The 14,000-nt window shown below is 40.0% G+C and overlaps 1 protein-coding gene across 2 annotated transcripts in view; it reads left to right on the forward strand.

Moving 5' to 3' along the window:
- VPS45 (vacuolar protein sorting 45 homolog) overlaps positions 1–13,787 on the forward strand; it is a 50,752-nt gene extending 36,965 nt beyond the window's left edge. Inside the window, exon 15 of one of the 2 annotated variants that reach the window (XM_019740026.2) lies at positions 10,876–10,946. In XM_019740026.2, coding sequence (XP_019595585.2) covers positions 10,876–10,924 — 49 coding nt within the window. In that variant the 3' untranslated portion in view covers positions 10,925–10,946. Of the gene's footprint in view, positions 1–10,875; positions 10,947–13,138 lie in introns of those variants that run through there. The other variant, XM_019740025.2, reaches the window with a different exon arrangement.
- Positions 13,788–14,000: the final 213 nt, after the last annotated feature.

The following is a 14,000-nucleotide window of genomic DNA, read 5'->3' on the forward strand; positions in this document are numbered from 1 at the left end:
CTGCCCTTCTGATGGAATCACTTCCTTCCCCACATACTACTTCCCTCTTTAAGTGTCTCATTTGTCATACTAAGTCCTCAATCAGGAGGGAACAAGTCAGATTTCAGCTTCTAGGAATCATCGACGACATGAGTTCTACAGCACTACAAATATTTTCACCAACATCTGAGTTCTAGACTAGACAAATAAATGTTTACTGAACAAGTGAGAACAGCACAAAGTCAATAGTTAATTCACTCCTTCCTGATGTATTTACTGAGCATCGGGATACCTCCATGAATAACAGGAAGCAGCTTACATTTTCATGCAGAGGGAGGCGGAAATAAACAGTAAACGTAATAAATGAGCCAATGTGACAGTAAATCAGAAGGTAATAAGCACAGGGCAAAGGAAATCGGTAGGTGAGCACAAGGGGACAGAGGGGGAGTCGCACTCCTCATATGGATGGTGCCGGGGAGAAGCCGCATTGAAAAGAGATCTGAGCACAGACTTGAAGGAGGGGAGAGAGTGAGCCAGATGATTGGGGGGGAAAAGCACCCCAGGCCTGGCAGAGCTGTGTCCAAGGTGACAAGGGGAGGAGATGCAGGCAGAGGTCCTTGGGCCTGGTCATGGCGGGCCTTGTAGACCTCCTCATGAGGACCCATATGCGCTGTGAGTTAGCATTGTAGGGCCTGGGGTCTTTTAAACAGCTTTACTGTGATATGATTCATGAAAATTACAAGTCACCACTTTAATAAAGTATACAAGTCAGTGGCTTTTAGTGTGTTCACAGATATGTGCAACCACCACCCCAGTCAATTTTAGAACATTTTCATCACCTTGGAAAGAAGCCTCCTCCACACCTCCACCCCCAGCCCAGGCAACCACTCAGCTCCTTTCTGTCTGTAGAGTTCCCTGCTCTGGACATTTCATATAACAGGGATCGTGCAATACATAGTCTTTTGTGAGTGGCTTCTGAGTGTCGTGTTTTCACGGTTCATCCCTGTTGTAGCCTCTATGAAGACTTCATGCCTTTGTACAGCTGAATAACATTTCACTACATGCATGTTCCATATTTTCTTTATCCATTCGTCAGTGATGGACATTTGAGTGGTTTCCACCTTTTGGCTGTTATGAATAATGCTGTTGTGAACATTTGTGTACAAGTTTTCATGTGTCTGGTAGAGTTTTGAGAAGAACCATGACAGCTGACATATGTTAGCAGGGCTGCCTGGCTTTGTATCAAAACAAAGCTCATATGAATTAAGAGAAGTATTATTTCTCTTACATGTTCAAAATGATATGCGTTATGGTAAAAGGCAAGTTCCTAGATGAACTATCCCCACCAGTTATTCAGCTGCAGTAGACCGAGCCGTTACTCCTCTTGGGGTTTTTGATGCATATGATCCTACCTCACAAATAACTGAGCCTCTTGGTTTGGATTCGCAGCTCGCTTGCCTATCACTTCACAAGTTCATCAATAGTGGAGTTTACGTCCCTGCTGGCAGCGTTGGCACTTGCAGTTAGCTGTGTGAGCTGGGAGGCCAAGAGCCAGGGCCGTATGGGTGAGGTTGTTCTCCCAGTACAAGAAATCCCTCTGCCTTCTCAGAATTCAGGATAAACAAGGAAGAGGAAAGGGAAGCCCGGTGAAGGTGTCAGCCAGCTGTGCTGCCAGGGCCCGAGCCCCGCCTGAAAGGCAGTCCGCTCCGCGGGGCTGTCCGTTCAGTACTTCTTACAGCTTCTGACAAAGAGAAACGTCTCCTGCCAGGAGGTGACCCCAGGTCAGCAGTCCTCTCACTGCCAGGTTCCCTTTCAAGCCAATAGTAATGACTACACATAGTAGGTTCCCTGTAATACTACTGGATTCCATGAGACCCTCATTAGCTCTCGGCCTGCACAATAATTAATGGTCCCCTTTTTCAGTTATTTTCATTCTAGCTAGCAGACAGATGAAGACAAATAGGCTTTTCGCTCCACATAATTCATGTTCATTATAATTAAAAAATTAAATATAGAAGTAAAAATCATTCATAATGCAACTCAAAGTTAACCACTGTTAATATTTTGGCATATTTCTTCCTAATGTTTTCTTCTAAAGGTTTTTGACTTTTGTTTGTTCTATGTTTGACATAATTAGGATCACATTGTACTTGTTTTTCTCACCTTTAATTATAATGAGCATTTTCCCATGAGTTAAAAATTATTTAAGATAATCATAATTGCTATATAATTTCAATTTTAAGGATGTGTCTTTTAACATTACTATTAGACATTTAGATTGTTTACAATTTTTGTTTGATATAAGTAATGCTGCAATAAACATCGTGTATATTGATAAACCCTGTCCCATCTCTGATTATTTCCTTAAGATAAAAATGTGCAATGAGGCAGTGTCAAATATTGCTAGTAGAAGTGTAAGTTGGTATAATAACTCTTCTGGAAAGCAATTTGACATTATGTATTCAAAGGTCAGGGTTGGCTCATGGCTCTTATTATTGTTGAATTTTGTTAGTTTCTTGATTTGTAAGCCACCGTGGCTCAGGTGATGGAAATGTTCTGTCTTTATTGAGGAAGTGGTTAAATGACTGTAAACATTTGTCAGAATCATCAAACAATATCATAAAAATTTTTTTTGTCTGAATTACATCTCAATAAAAAAATTAAAAATTCAAAAGAACAAAGCACGGTAGTACCAAACTAACACTTTTTCCTCTCTATAGTCAGAAAGATAAAAAGATAATTAAAAAAGGAATAGTTTTCTCAGTATGTAAGTCAGTGCTATTTAGTGCCACACCCTAGAACCACCAAATATTAGCTGTTGTTACGAGTCACATGCTTTGAGAAACACTGATCCATAGCATTTCCTAAAATGGGGGTTATGATGATACTAACAAGTAAACTTTATTTAGCACATACTATGTGCTCGACACTATTTTAATACTGTACACCTGCGCTATTCCATAAGGTAGCCACTGGCCACATGTAGCTATTGAGCACTTGAAATATGGCTTGTAATTTGAGGTATACGACAAGCATAAAATACATTTAGGATTTTAAAGACTTAGTACCCCCCAAAGTGTAAAATAATGCATTAATAATGTTTTAAAGTTGATAATGTTTTGGCTATATAGGTTAAATCAGTACGCTATTAAAATTAATTTTACCGATTTTTATCTTTTTAATGTGGTTATTAAAACATTTACAATTACATTGCCCCCTCACATATGTGACTTACATCTCTATTAGCTAGCGCTGCTGTACTCATTCTATTTTGTTTAATTCTTCCAACAACCCGATGAGGCAGATATTTTTATTATTATCATCAACCTCATTTTTCAGATGAGGAAATTGAGGTAGAGAGAAGTTAAGTACTTTGTCCAAAGTCATAGAGCTAGTAAGTGGCCAAACTGGAATTGAACTCAGATGTTCTACTTCCAGGCTCTGAGCACCTAAGTACTCAGTCACAATAATATTTTAAGAAGATTTATCTGGCTATGATTTTTTAAAATCCCTTGCTTACAAATGTGGCCAACAGTGCTTGTAAGGTGGCCAAAATGTTTTTACCAAGTGAACAATATGTCCACTTGGGAAATACTGTAAATCAAAGCAGGGAAAAAAATAGTATAAAAGCGAGGAATCATTTACTTTTGTTTTAAGATTTTTGTCATCCAAAGATAGTTAAGAATGAGATTTAAGACCATGTTGCTCTTTGCATAAATATTATTAACTTGATTAACTAGTGGCAGCTGTTAACTTCATCACTACTTGAGATGATGCCTGAGTGTTGATAATCGTAAGATTCTGACAAAGTAAATCAGCAACATTAATGTCTTTTTGTAGATAATACAGTTTAGGCTTAGAAAACATTTGGCATTTTGAATTTCTCTAAATAAATTTGAAGCTGGGAAGGGGCTGATTGATATTATCAATGGGTACTTTATAAATTTCGACCTAAACTAGTAACACTAGAAACTTGGACCTTCTCCTGTAACCACGAGTTGATTCACTCTCTGAATTATTTACAGAAAAATTAGGATACTGTGACAGAATTTGCATTTCAAAGGAAGAAGAATCCAGAGGAGACTCTTCTTCACTTATGGGCATTTCAGGATCAGTTTTGAAACTGTTGGAACCATCACTATCTTTGTGGAGATTTGGGGGCTGGGGGAGTGTTTACTTTCCTCCTCTGACCAAAGCACCATTGCAAGAGCTGTGATGTATCACCTGTCACTGACAAGCATTTACTGAGGGTTGATTATCTGTAAGGTTCTGTACAAGGTGCTACAAAGATGAAAACAAGTTCTGTGTCTTTCCAAGTCTCAATGTCTAATGGGAAAATAGACATATAAATGAATAACTCTCCTAAGATGCTCGTTTTAAAATTTGAAGTTAACCCACGATTCAAATCTAGATGTGGCCCCTGATTCCAATTTATTTGTGCACTGGAACATATATATCTTTTAGCTTTTCATTACAAAATCAATGTGTAATTCTTGTAGGACAAAAATAAAAAATGTAAATACAGCTAAGCAAAAAGAAGATAATGAAAATATCCATACTACTGCCATCCCACCGTAGGAAATGTCACACCCTAGTGTACAGCCTCTTAGACCTTTTTCTATTACTAATACACACATATTTTTAAATAAGAGGGAATATACTATACATGTACTTTCAATGAAAATAGTTATATATGTCATGTATAATGACTGATATCTGATCGTGCCACAATTTATTTAACTAATCAGCTTGTTGTTCCCTCAACAAATACTTATTGAGCAACTACTGCATTCCAGGAGCTATCTTGAGACTAGACATACAGTGGTGAACAAAAGAAATATTGTTTGATATTCATTGTTTATAATTTCTCACTCTTATAAATAGTGCTGTAATAAACATCATTTTGTATCCATCTTTATACACTTGTGCAGTTGTTCACTTGGGAGAATAATAATTGTGTATATACTATATGCCAGACAGTCTGCTGACTTCATTACACATATTATCTCATTTAATCTTATGAAGAGGTAATATTGTTGTGATCTCAGTTTTCAAATAAGAAGCTGGAACTTGGAGAAATTAAGTAATTTGCCTTAGGTCATATAGCAGGGAAGTACAAAAGCTGGAATTCAAGCTCAAATTTATGTGATCATAGATTCCATGCGCCACTAGCAATGTTGAGATGAAATTGCTGCATCCAAGAGTATAAATGCTTTTAAGATGCTAAGTAACTAATCTGCCAGCCCAAAAAATCTTACTAGTTTACACCTTCACACTGTGCCCTTACCAACACTGAAGTTAGCCGCTCCTGATTCTTAAACACAAATTTAAAAATCATCCATTCATATGGAGAAGGTTGGTTTTGAAGTTTACCCCCTGCCAGCTAGTATACTTTTCTCCTTTGCTTAGGCCAGTTGGAATGGATTTCTGTTTCTGGCAGCCAAAACGTTGCATTTTAGAAAAATGTCCTTATCTCTTACAAGCTTGTAGGACATGCCTTTTTGTGTAGTTTGTAAGACCCAATACAGCACTTGCGTATTTGTTTTAGGATTTGTTGGGTTCAATAATAAAAAGTGAAAAATGGAAGGAAGCTCTCAAAAACTCTTATGTAGTGACACAAAAGTGACTCATTTACTTCTTTATTTCCTATAGTATCTACATTTCTATGGTTTTTATCACCACAGAAAAATGTTCTGTAAATTTTAAAAAGCCATCAATGTGATGCCACTGGGATTATTAAATAGTAGAGAGCTGATCACCCTCAGCTGCCTGGAGCTCTCCTTCCTCTGCGCCTACTGAATGGTGCGTCCTTCGGGACACATGTTCTGTCACTCAGATTGTCATGAGAGCTTCTGGGCTAGACTGGCACGTGTTATTTATAAGTCACCCTTCGGTAGTCTTTGGTCTTTTAAGGGGCAGTGAAGCACAGCAATTAAGAACATGGGCTCCAATGCCAGACGACCTTGTTCAAATCCCAGTTTTGCCACGTGTCCACCTGTGTGACCTTAGGCAAATGATTTAACTTTTCTGTGCCTCAGTTTTCTCAACTGTAAAATGGAGGTAATACTAGCTCCTTCATGTCACCGTTGGGATGATTAGATGAGGAACCGTATGTAACCAGCACAGGTAAGCACTCAATAAATGTGACTTGCTGCTGCTGCTATTGCTATTACATTTGGGGAGATCGAGTAAAAAAGACTGTGGATATTTATCACCACTACTTCTGTCATTACCCATGCTTCTTCTAAATCACTTGTTTTGAAAATCCTCACTTTAACATCATTCAAGAGCAGGATTACATTAGTATCCCAGGTAGGAACACACTGAGGCTGTGATAAAATTTCCTCTGAAGGTAGTGCAATTGCCAGATGACCTGTGGTCTGTGAGGAGAAAAATTTGAGCAGCTCAGTTTCCATTTGTGCTCACTAAAAATCTTGTCCAGGAGGCCCTCAGAGTCAGTACTTCTATAATTAATAGATACGCATCGCGTCATCAGCAGTCCAGGCTTGCTACAGTTAGGTTATGTGGGGCTCTGTTTCTTGTATTTTCTGTTTGTTAATGGTGGTCGCCATTCTCCTTCTGTAGTTGTGGTTGCTCTGACAACCTGACGTGGTCTCAAATGTTCCCCGTGGTGGGAAGGGACATCTGTAGCTCTTTTTATTCTCAGATGATACTGTCCTGTCAGACCTCTGTGTAACTGATAGTACAGGCAGTTATGTCTCTGAGGAATGAATGTTTTGTCTGAGCGCTATGAGGATAACCCTTTCTCCTCACAGGAGATGATACGTGCACGATGCTGGATCCATGCTTTTTTGTCCTATTTCTTCTCAGTGGGAAGGGAAATAGGGCCACGGGCTCCTGTTTATGTTTTGCTTTGCTTTTTGTTTCTCATAAATCAGGCATCTGGTACTAAGGTGGGAACTGGGAAGGAGCAGCTGCCTTTTTAAATAGGCAGTTACATTGCTTGTAAAAAAGTGTCGTAGGATAAAGTAACCTCAATAGAAATATTTTATATCTTAATTCAGTGTATCTCAAGGTCTGTTCCATAGGAAATTGGTTTGGGGAGATATCAACTAAGTTTGGAGAAAACTGGATCCTCTTGGAAAAGTCACAATTCACATTAGCATGTTAAAGATTCTAAGAAACTCCAGAGTAAAGAAACCCATTCAGCTTTTTTTCTTTATTGTATTTTAATATTTTATATTTATAAAAGAATATGTGTAACATATAAGTTAGAAAGTATAATCATATAAGGAACACCCTTGAATCCTTCACCTAACCCAAGATCTAGAAAATTGCCAGTAACGTGGATCTATCTGTGTTTTTCTCTCCGATTATATCCCTTACCTCCCAGGTAACCACTATCCGAAATCTTGTGTTTAGTTCCCTTGCTTTGGTGGGGGAAGGTTGTTGTTGTTTTTTTATCACTGATCTATATGTTTCTAAGTAGTGCATTGTCTAGTTTTGCTTATTTTTGAGTTTTATAAAAATAGTATACTTTTTTTCATTCAACATTGCTTCTAAGAGTCATCTGTGTTGTTCCATTCATTTTCGAACCTTGTTCATTCACTTTTCCATGCTGTGTAACACTCCATTGTGTGAACACGCCACAGCTTACTTCTGAGCTGTTACCTGTCCCTGGACATTGGGGTTGTTTTGTTTACTGTTACTATGGCCTCTATCAAAGAGCAGCGAGAAGAAATGTGAGCCAAGGGCACTGACAGAATGTCATGAGGATGTTTGGGAACAAGTGGGAAGATCCTGAGAAGCTAGCTGCTTGATACAAGGCATAGTTCACGACAGGGGATAAAACACAAAGAAAGTAAGATGTCGCTGTCCCTGGTGACCTTGTCGTCCAGTGGGGCAGTCAAACAAATTTATATTTCTCAAAGTAGGGTATAATTAGTCCCAGGGACTCAAAGGCACAAAATGAACATGACTCATCTTTTGGAGTCCATTTTCAGATAGTTTGGGGGGATTTTTCAGGGGTAGAATTAAATAATTTCGCTGATAAGTACCTTAAAATATGTTTATCTCAAAATTGAAAAGGCTTCTTTATGAAAAATAACATAAAATTGTTATGCATTTTTAAAACGAAATACCAGAAAGAGGTCAGCTGGTAAACGAATTTGGACTATACCCTCAAGACTAATAAATTCACTCTCTTATGTTGTTAGAGGTTTTTAGGTACAGAAAATTGACAAGTGTTAATGTATGTAAGTTAAATAAAACGTGTCCTAAATAGAAATAATTAATTCTGGCAGAGTAATCAGGAAATGCTTCACAGAGGAGACAGCATTTGGGCTAGGGCTTAGAGAATAAGTTGGATTTCCATAGGAAGAAAGAGCAGTCGGGAAACAGCATAATTAAAGACAGGAGAGGGAAAAAGGTACAGCACATTTGAGAAATAAGGAGAAGTTCTTTACGGGTAACGTGTACATCCAGTGAGGGGCAGGGTGACCTCTGTGTCTGATTCCTAGTGTTTTCAGACATAGATGTTGAGTGCTAACCTTTCCCCAGGCTTCTGTATTTATTGTTAGATCGTCAGGCAAAGTTTAGCGTAATAGGTGACACTTAAGCTGGGGTCTTTACTTCTTTAAAAATTAGGAATCTGACTCATGTACTCACCCAGCAAACGCTTAGTTCAATATCTTTTTATACTAAGGATGCACAGATCAAGCAGATATTACTCACGATGTATATTAAGTGGTAAGAGAAGCCCTTACAACGCCCACAGCCCCCACTACTGCTCCTTTCTCTGCTTTCCATCCGGCCACATCCCATCCGCTCACCTACTCCAGGATGTCGCTACAGACTCCGTATCAGTTTTTCCAACTCTATCAGATCATTAATAGAAGCATAGAAACATGCTATTCTCCTCCCCACCCCATCTTTAAAAACCCTCTATTAACCTCCTAACTCTTTCCAGGTTCTATACTATTTCTCCGTTCTCTTTTATAGCAAAATTCTTTGAGAATTGTTTATATACCCTGTCTTTAATTCTTCTCCTTACATATTCTTTTAAACCCACATATCCTTTTAAACCTCACCTCTTTTCTTAAGCCACTCCGTCCAGGCTTTCACCCCCGTCACTCCCCAAAATTGCTCTTGTGCGGTCCCCAGGGACCCACACATGGCTAACCCCAGGGTCAGTTTTTAGCACTCATTTTCCTTGACCTGTCAGCAGCATGTGACACAGGTGGCCAGTCCCTTCACTTGGAAACACTTGTATCACTTACCTTCCAGAAACTACACTCTCCCAGTCCTCCCACCTCCCTGGCCATTCCTTCTCTGTCTCTTCGGCTCATTTCTCCCATTTTTGGAATGCTGGAGTTCTGTCCTTAGACTATTCTCTACACACTCCCCTCCCGCTCCTTCCTTAACATCTCAGATCTCGTCTCTCACTACCCAACACCTTATTCACTTCACGGCAGCCACACTGGCCTCCTTTCTGTTCCCTGAACATACCAGACCGTGGTCCCCTGCACCTGCCCTTCCCCCAGGGATATGCCCCTTGCCTCGTGCAGGACTTGGCTCAGATGTCAGTTTCTCTGCAAGGCCTTCCTCCACCACTGGATGTAAAATCTCACACCGCCAACACTCCAGCTCTCCTTCAAACCTGCTTTACTCTTCTCCATGGCATTTTCTTCACCTAACACACTGCAGAGAGCGGCAGTGTAACCTCGTGGTTAAGAGAACAAACTCTGAAGCCAGACATCTGGGTCTGTACCCCAACTCTGTCACTTTCAAGATGCAAGACCTTGACTTCTCTGTGCCCCCGTTTCTTCATGAAGTGGGACAGTTTCTATCTCATTTGAACAGTACCTTGTATATAGTGATATGTGTTTACATTATTATTGTTGTGTTATTATATTTTACTTATTAATTCCGTTTATCTTCCATCCTCCCCCCTTGGAATATAAATTCCATGAGGGCAGATTTTTTTTCACTTTGCTTATTATTATATTCGTAGCATCTAGAATACTATGTCACATAAGATATGGCTCTTAATAAATACCTGTTGATCCAACTGTTATCTGTGGAAAGAGTAATGGGGAGAAGAAGAATCGAGAAGACTTGAGCTTTATGTGTACTATTTTTAAAGTTTAACAAAAATAACTTATTCATGTAATAATGCCTGTGTCCTTGAAAAACTCATAGGCTTATGTGGAAAATGAACATGTAGGCAGAAGAATTCCTAGAGGAGTGGTAACATACAGCTGGGATTTAAAAGGTGCAGAGTTCCACTACGTAAAGTGTGAGAGGGATGGGGCAGCCTTCTCAGCAGAGGGAATGTATGTGCAAAAGCAAAAAGGTATGAAACGCAGCCGTGAGAGGAGAGTGGTCAGTGTTTTGAGCTCTTGTTTCGTCCTATCCTTCCCTCTCTCCCACTCCTATATTCCAGCGTCTCCAGCTTAGTGGTTGACTGGAATTAGCTTATACTCCATTCAGGCAAATATCGTGGGTTTTTGTCTCATTATTTTCCTGCAAGTCTTTTTCTGTTTTCCTGCTTCCCAGAAATTCCACTCATTTTTTTCATTGTAGCACTCTTCAGATATGATTCTAGATCTTTTGGTGTCTTTGGTATAATAAGAAACTCACACGTAATCTCTATCTGTGGAGGACAGTGAAAAAAGAGGAAGACAGAGAAAAAGGAGAAAGAAGAGTTTTGTTTTATTATAACACGTAGCTTTGCTGAAGAACACAGTTGCTCACTCACTTTAGTAATTAAAATTAAAATTTTAAAATTTTAAGTCCTGTGTTAGTCTCTAGTCCCGTACCTAAGACATAAAAGTAAAGAAACTTGTTTTTCAATGTGTGATGCAAGATTTTTTGAGGTTGACTTTTAAAAATCAGAATCTTTTTCTACCCACCTTCCTCTTTGCCATCATGTAGGGAAAACACGCTTGATGACAGCACAAAGCAAGACAAGCAATCGCATTAATCTATGAGGTGAGCCCCTGGCACCATCTCTTTATACCGTGTATCACACGGAGTTGTGACTGTGTCTCTGTCTCTGAGAGCCCCTTAAGGGAAGGAATCGTGACAAGTGTCATTTAGACACCTCGCTCAGTGCCTGCTACATAATGGATGCTCAGAAAACACTTATTAAATTGAACTGAGCTAAACTGGATTGGATTATAGTACCACAGGAAAAGGGGATTTTTGAGTTTGCTTTTTACGTGAGACTGAGTTAAAACATCTAGAAAAGAAAACTCACTTTTTGTTGTTTTTAAACATGGTCTAAATTTGGGGTACAGATACCAGTATGTTCATTGCCCATAATTGTTAAAGCATTCAGCAGTGACTCATCAAGTCCCCAAATAGATACTTTTTAAAAAGGCACAATGGCCCTAGGAAACAAAATTAGGCTTGGAAAATATAAATAGCATTTTCTCTGCAGTCAAGTTTGTGGGGTCTTGCTGATACACAGAGGATGATTTAAGTGTAATTTCAGGAAAGTTACTCCTTTCCTTTGCACAAGTAGCAGAGTCTGAAGTGAAGCAAAGACCATCTGATAAGTTCTTATAGTGTTTACCAGCACATACGCGTCTGTTTCATGCTTCCTAAAAGTCATTTTCTGACCTCCGAGCGTCCCTGGTCCATCTGGCCCAAACGCCAGGCCAGATTGGTGCCTGCGTTTCAGCAGAGGAATAAATGAAGTTAGTTTCTGCTCCTTTCTCTCTACTTCACCATTTTTCTCTTTTGCAAAGGAGTTTGGAATTTAAATCCTCTAAAGCCTAGACTCTTCCAGGTCTGAAACTACAAAACATTGGTAATAACAAGGTACCCGGTCATTCCGCCAACCCTCTGTCTACGATAGATCTCTCTCGAGAGTGACTCCGGTGTACTTTTAAAAACTGCCCAGAGAGCTATGTCATAGAGAAGGCTCTCTTGCCAATGGGGGGCCATTTAACTCATTTATTCAGTATACCTTTGTGGAGTAGCTACTAGGTGTTAGCCTCTGTACCAGGCCCTGGAAAGCCAAGCCGAATAACTCTTAGTCCCGCCCTAAGGAGCGCACAGTCTGTTTGGGCAACAATAACATGTAGAGTTCCTAATTCATACGAATGCAGTGCTAAACGGGCACTAGGACCAAGCGGTAATAGTGCTGGGCATCATTAGTTCAGCATGGAGGAGTCTGGGAAGGCTTCACGGAAAAGGTGACTTTCAACCCTCAGTCTTAAAAGGATTTCATCCGAAGGAGAAGGGCAGTCTATCATTTCAGACATAGGACATAATCAGAGCAAAGCATGAAGGTATGAAAGCTCACGACGTGTTTAGGGAACAGTGAGAGGTTGGGCATGAACGGCGCATGCGCTGCATGGTAGGAGCTGGAACCAGATTGGGAAGAGGCGGTGCTGTGTGGTGCTGAGGGCACGGAGTCCAGAGCCTGGGGTTCAACCCAGCTAAGCCACTGACTAGCTGCTGGGGCCTTGGCAAGTTACTTAACCTCTCTATAATTTAGTTTCTTAATTTTTTAAATGAGGGAAATAGCATCTATTTCATATACACACACACACACACACACACACATATATACACACACATACACGTACGGCTTAACACAGTTCTTGGAACAAAATAAATAAAAGAGGCCACATTATAAAGGGCCTTGAATTTCAATCTGTACATTATTCTGTAAGCAAAAGAAATGTTTTAAAGCAGAAGAGGGGAGAGTATGCAATAGGATATAATCTCTAGTTTAGAAAATTAACTCTGGTGCCACTTTGGAGCATAGATTGGATAAAGAAGAGACTAGAGGCACAAAACAAGTTCTGAGGCAGTTCCAAGAGTACGCGTAGGTGAGAGGTGCTGACGTAACACGGCTCTGAGTTAATACAGCTGCCTTGCCTTTTAAAGTTCTGGGCTCTTAACTAGAAATTTCAACCTTGCAATACCAGTCTTAACAGAGCTGACAAGTTTAACGCTGGAAAACAGTGAGAACCCTGGGGAAGAGCACAAAGGGCTCTCCTCCTAGTCTGGACGTTTCAGTGCTCAACTGACGCTTCTGTTCTGCCCCCAAATGTCAGACCAGCGCTTCCTGCATATTAGTCACGATGTCGTCCCATCTAGTTAGATGTCATGAGCAAAATAGTCTGGTTTTGGAGATGCTTTTTTTTTTTTTCCTTTGAGTAACCTCAAATCTACTGGTCAGTTTCCTAGAGGAAGTTCTGGCTTCTGGAGCGCACAGCCGAAGCAAGGAGAGCTCTCAGCTCATGGCGAGGTCAGCAAGCAGAAGGTGAAATGGTGATGGAGAGGTGAAGACAATGGCACAGTCTCCTCTGGCCGCGCTGAGGGTTTCCCACTGAGCGGAGACAACTGAGAAGGGACTTGGGTTTTGTGCTTGTTCTTACAACCCGTCTGCAGCTAGCCTGCTGGTTCCTGAACTGTTGGCACAGACGCCAAGACTCCCAGCCATGAGTTTGGGAGTAAGTCTGAGCCCATCCCAACCCACTTTTCTCGTGGTTTCTTTAGCAAATAAATAAATACATGTATTCCTTGTATTTAGTAGCACAATCACTTCAGTTTCTGATGAATTTTCTTGGGACCTTACTTCAGAAAAAGGTTATCAGAGCTTAGAGGAGTTTTTAAAAGTAATCATTCGATGCACATGCTACACTCTCTCTCCTCTTGACCCCTTTCACTTTTTTCATTAACCACATTCCTGCACAACTCATTTCTGAAAACTCATCATGTTTCTGTAGAGAGCCATCCAAAAAATTGTCTGTCCCTACATTGCAATTTTCTGTGGCACTGAAACCATGTATGACTGTAATAAAAATCCATTTTGTGAAAAGATACAAGTGATTTGTTTTTGTTTCTTTGGGGTTAATAACTATTTATGGGAATTCATGAGATGAGGCATGAGCTTGCTTCGCACCAAACGTGGGGAAGGCATTGCCTCTGCCCAAAGGATATTTAAAGTGTGTTAAGGCAAATAATAAATTCTGGTGTCAATTCCACCTCTCTTGAAAGCAATGGAAAGTGATGCTGTCATTAGTGCCAGGAAATGACGG

The sequence above is a fragment of the Rhinolophus sinicus genome, linkage group LG14 (genome assembly GCF_036562045.2).
Source record: "Rhinolophus sinicus isolate RSC01 linkage group LG14, ASM3656204v1, whole genome shotgun sequence".
Taxonomy (NCBI): Eukaryota; Metazoa; Chordata; class Mammalia; order Chiroptera; family Rhinolophidae; genus Rhinolophus; species Rhinolophus sinicus.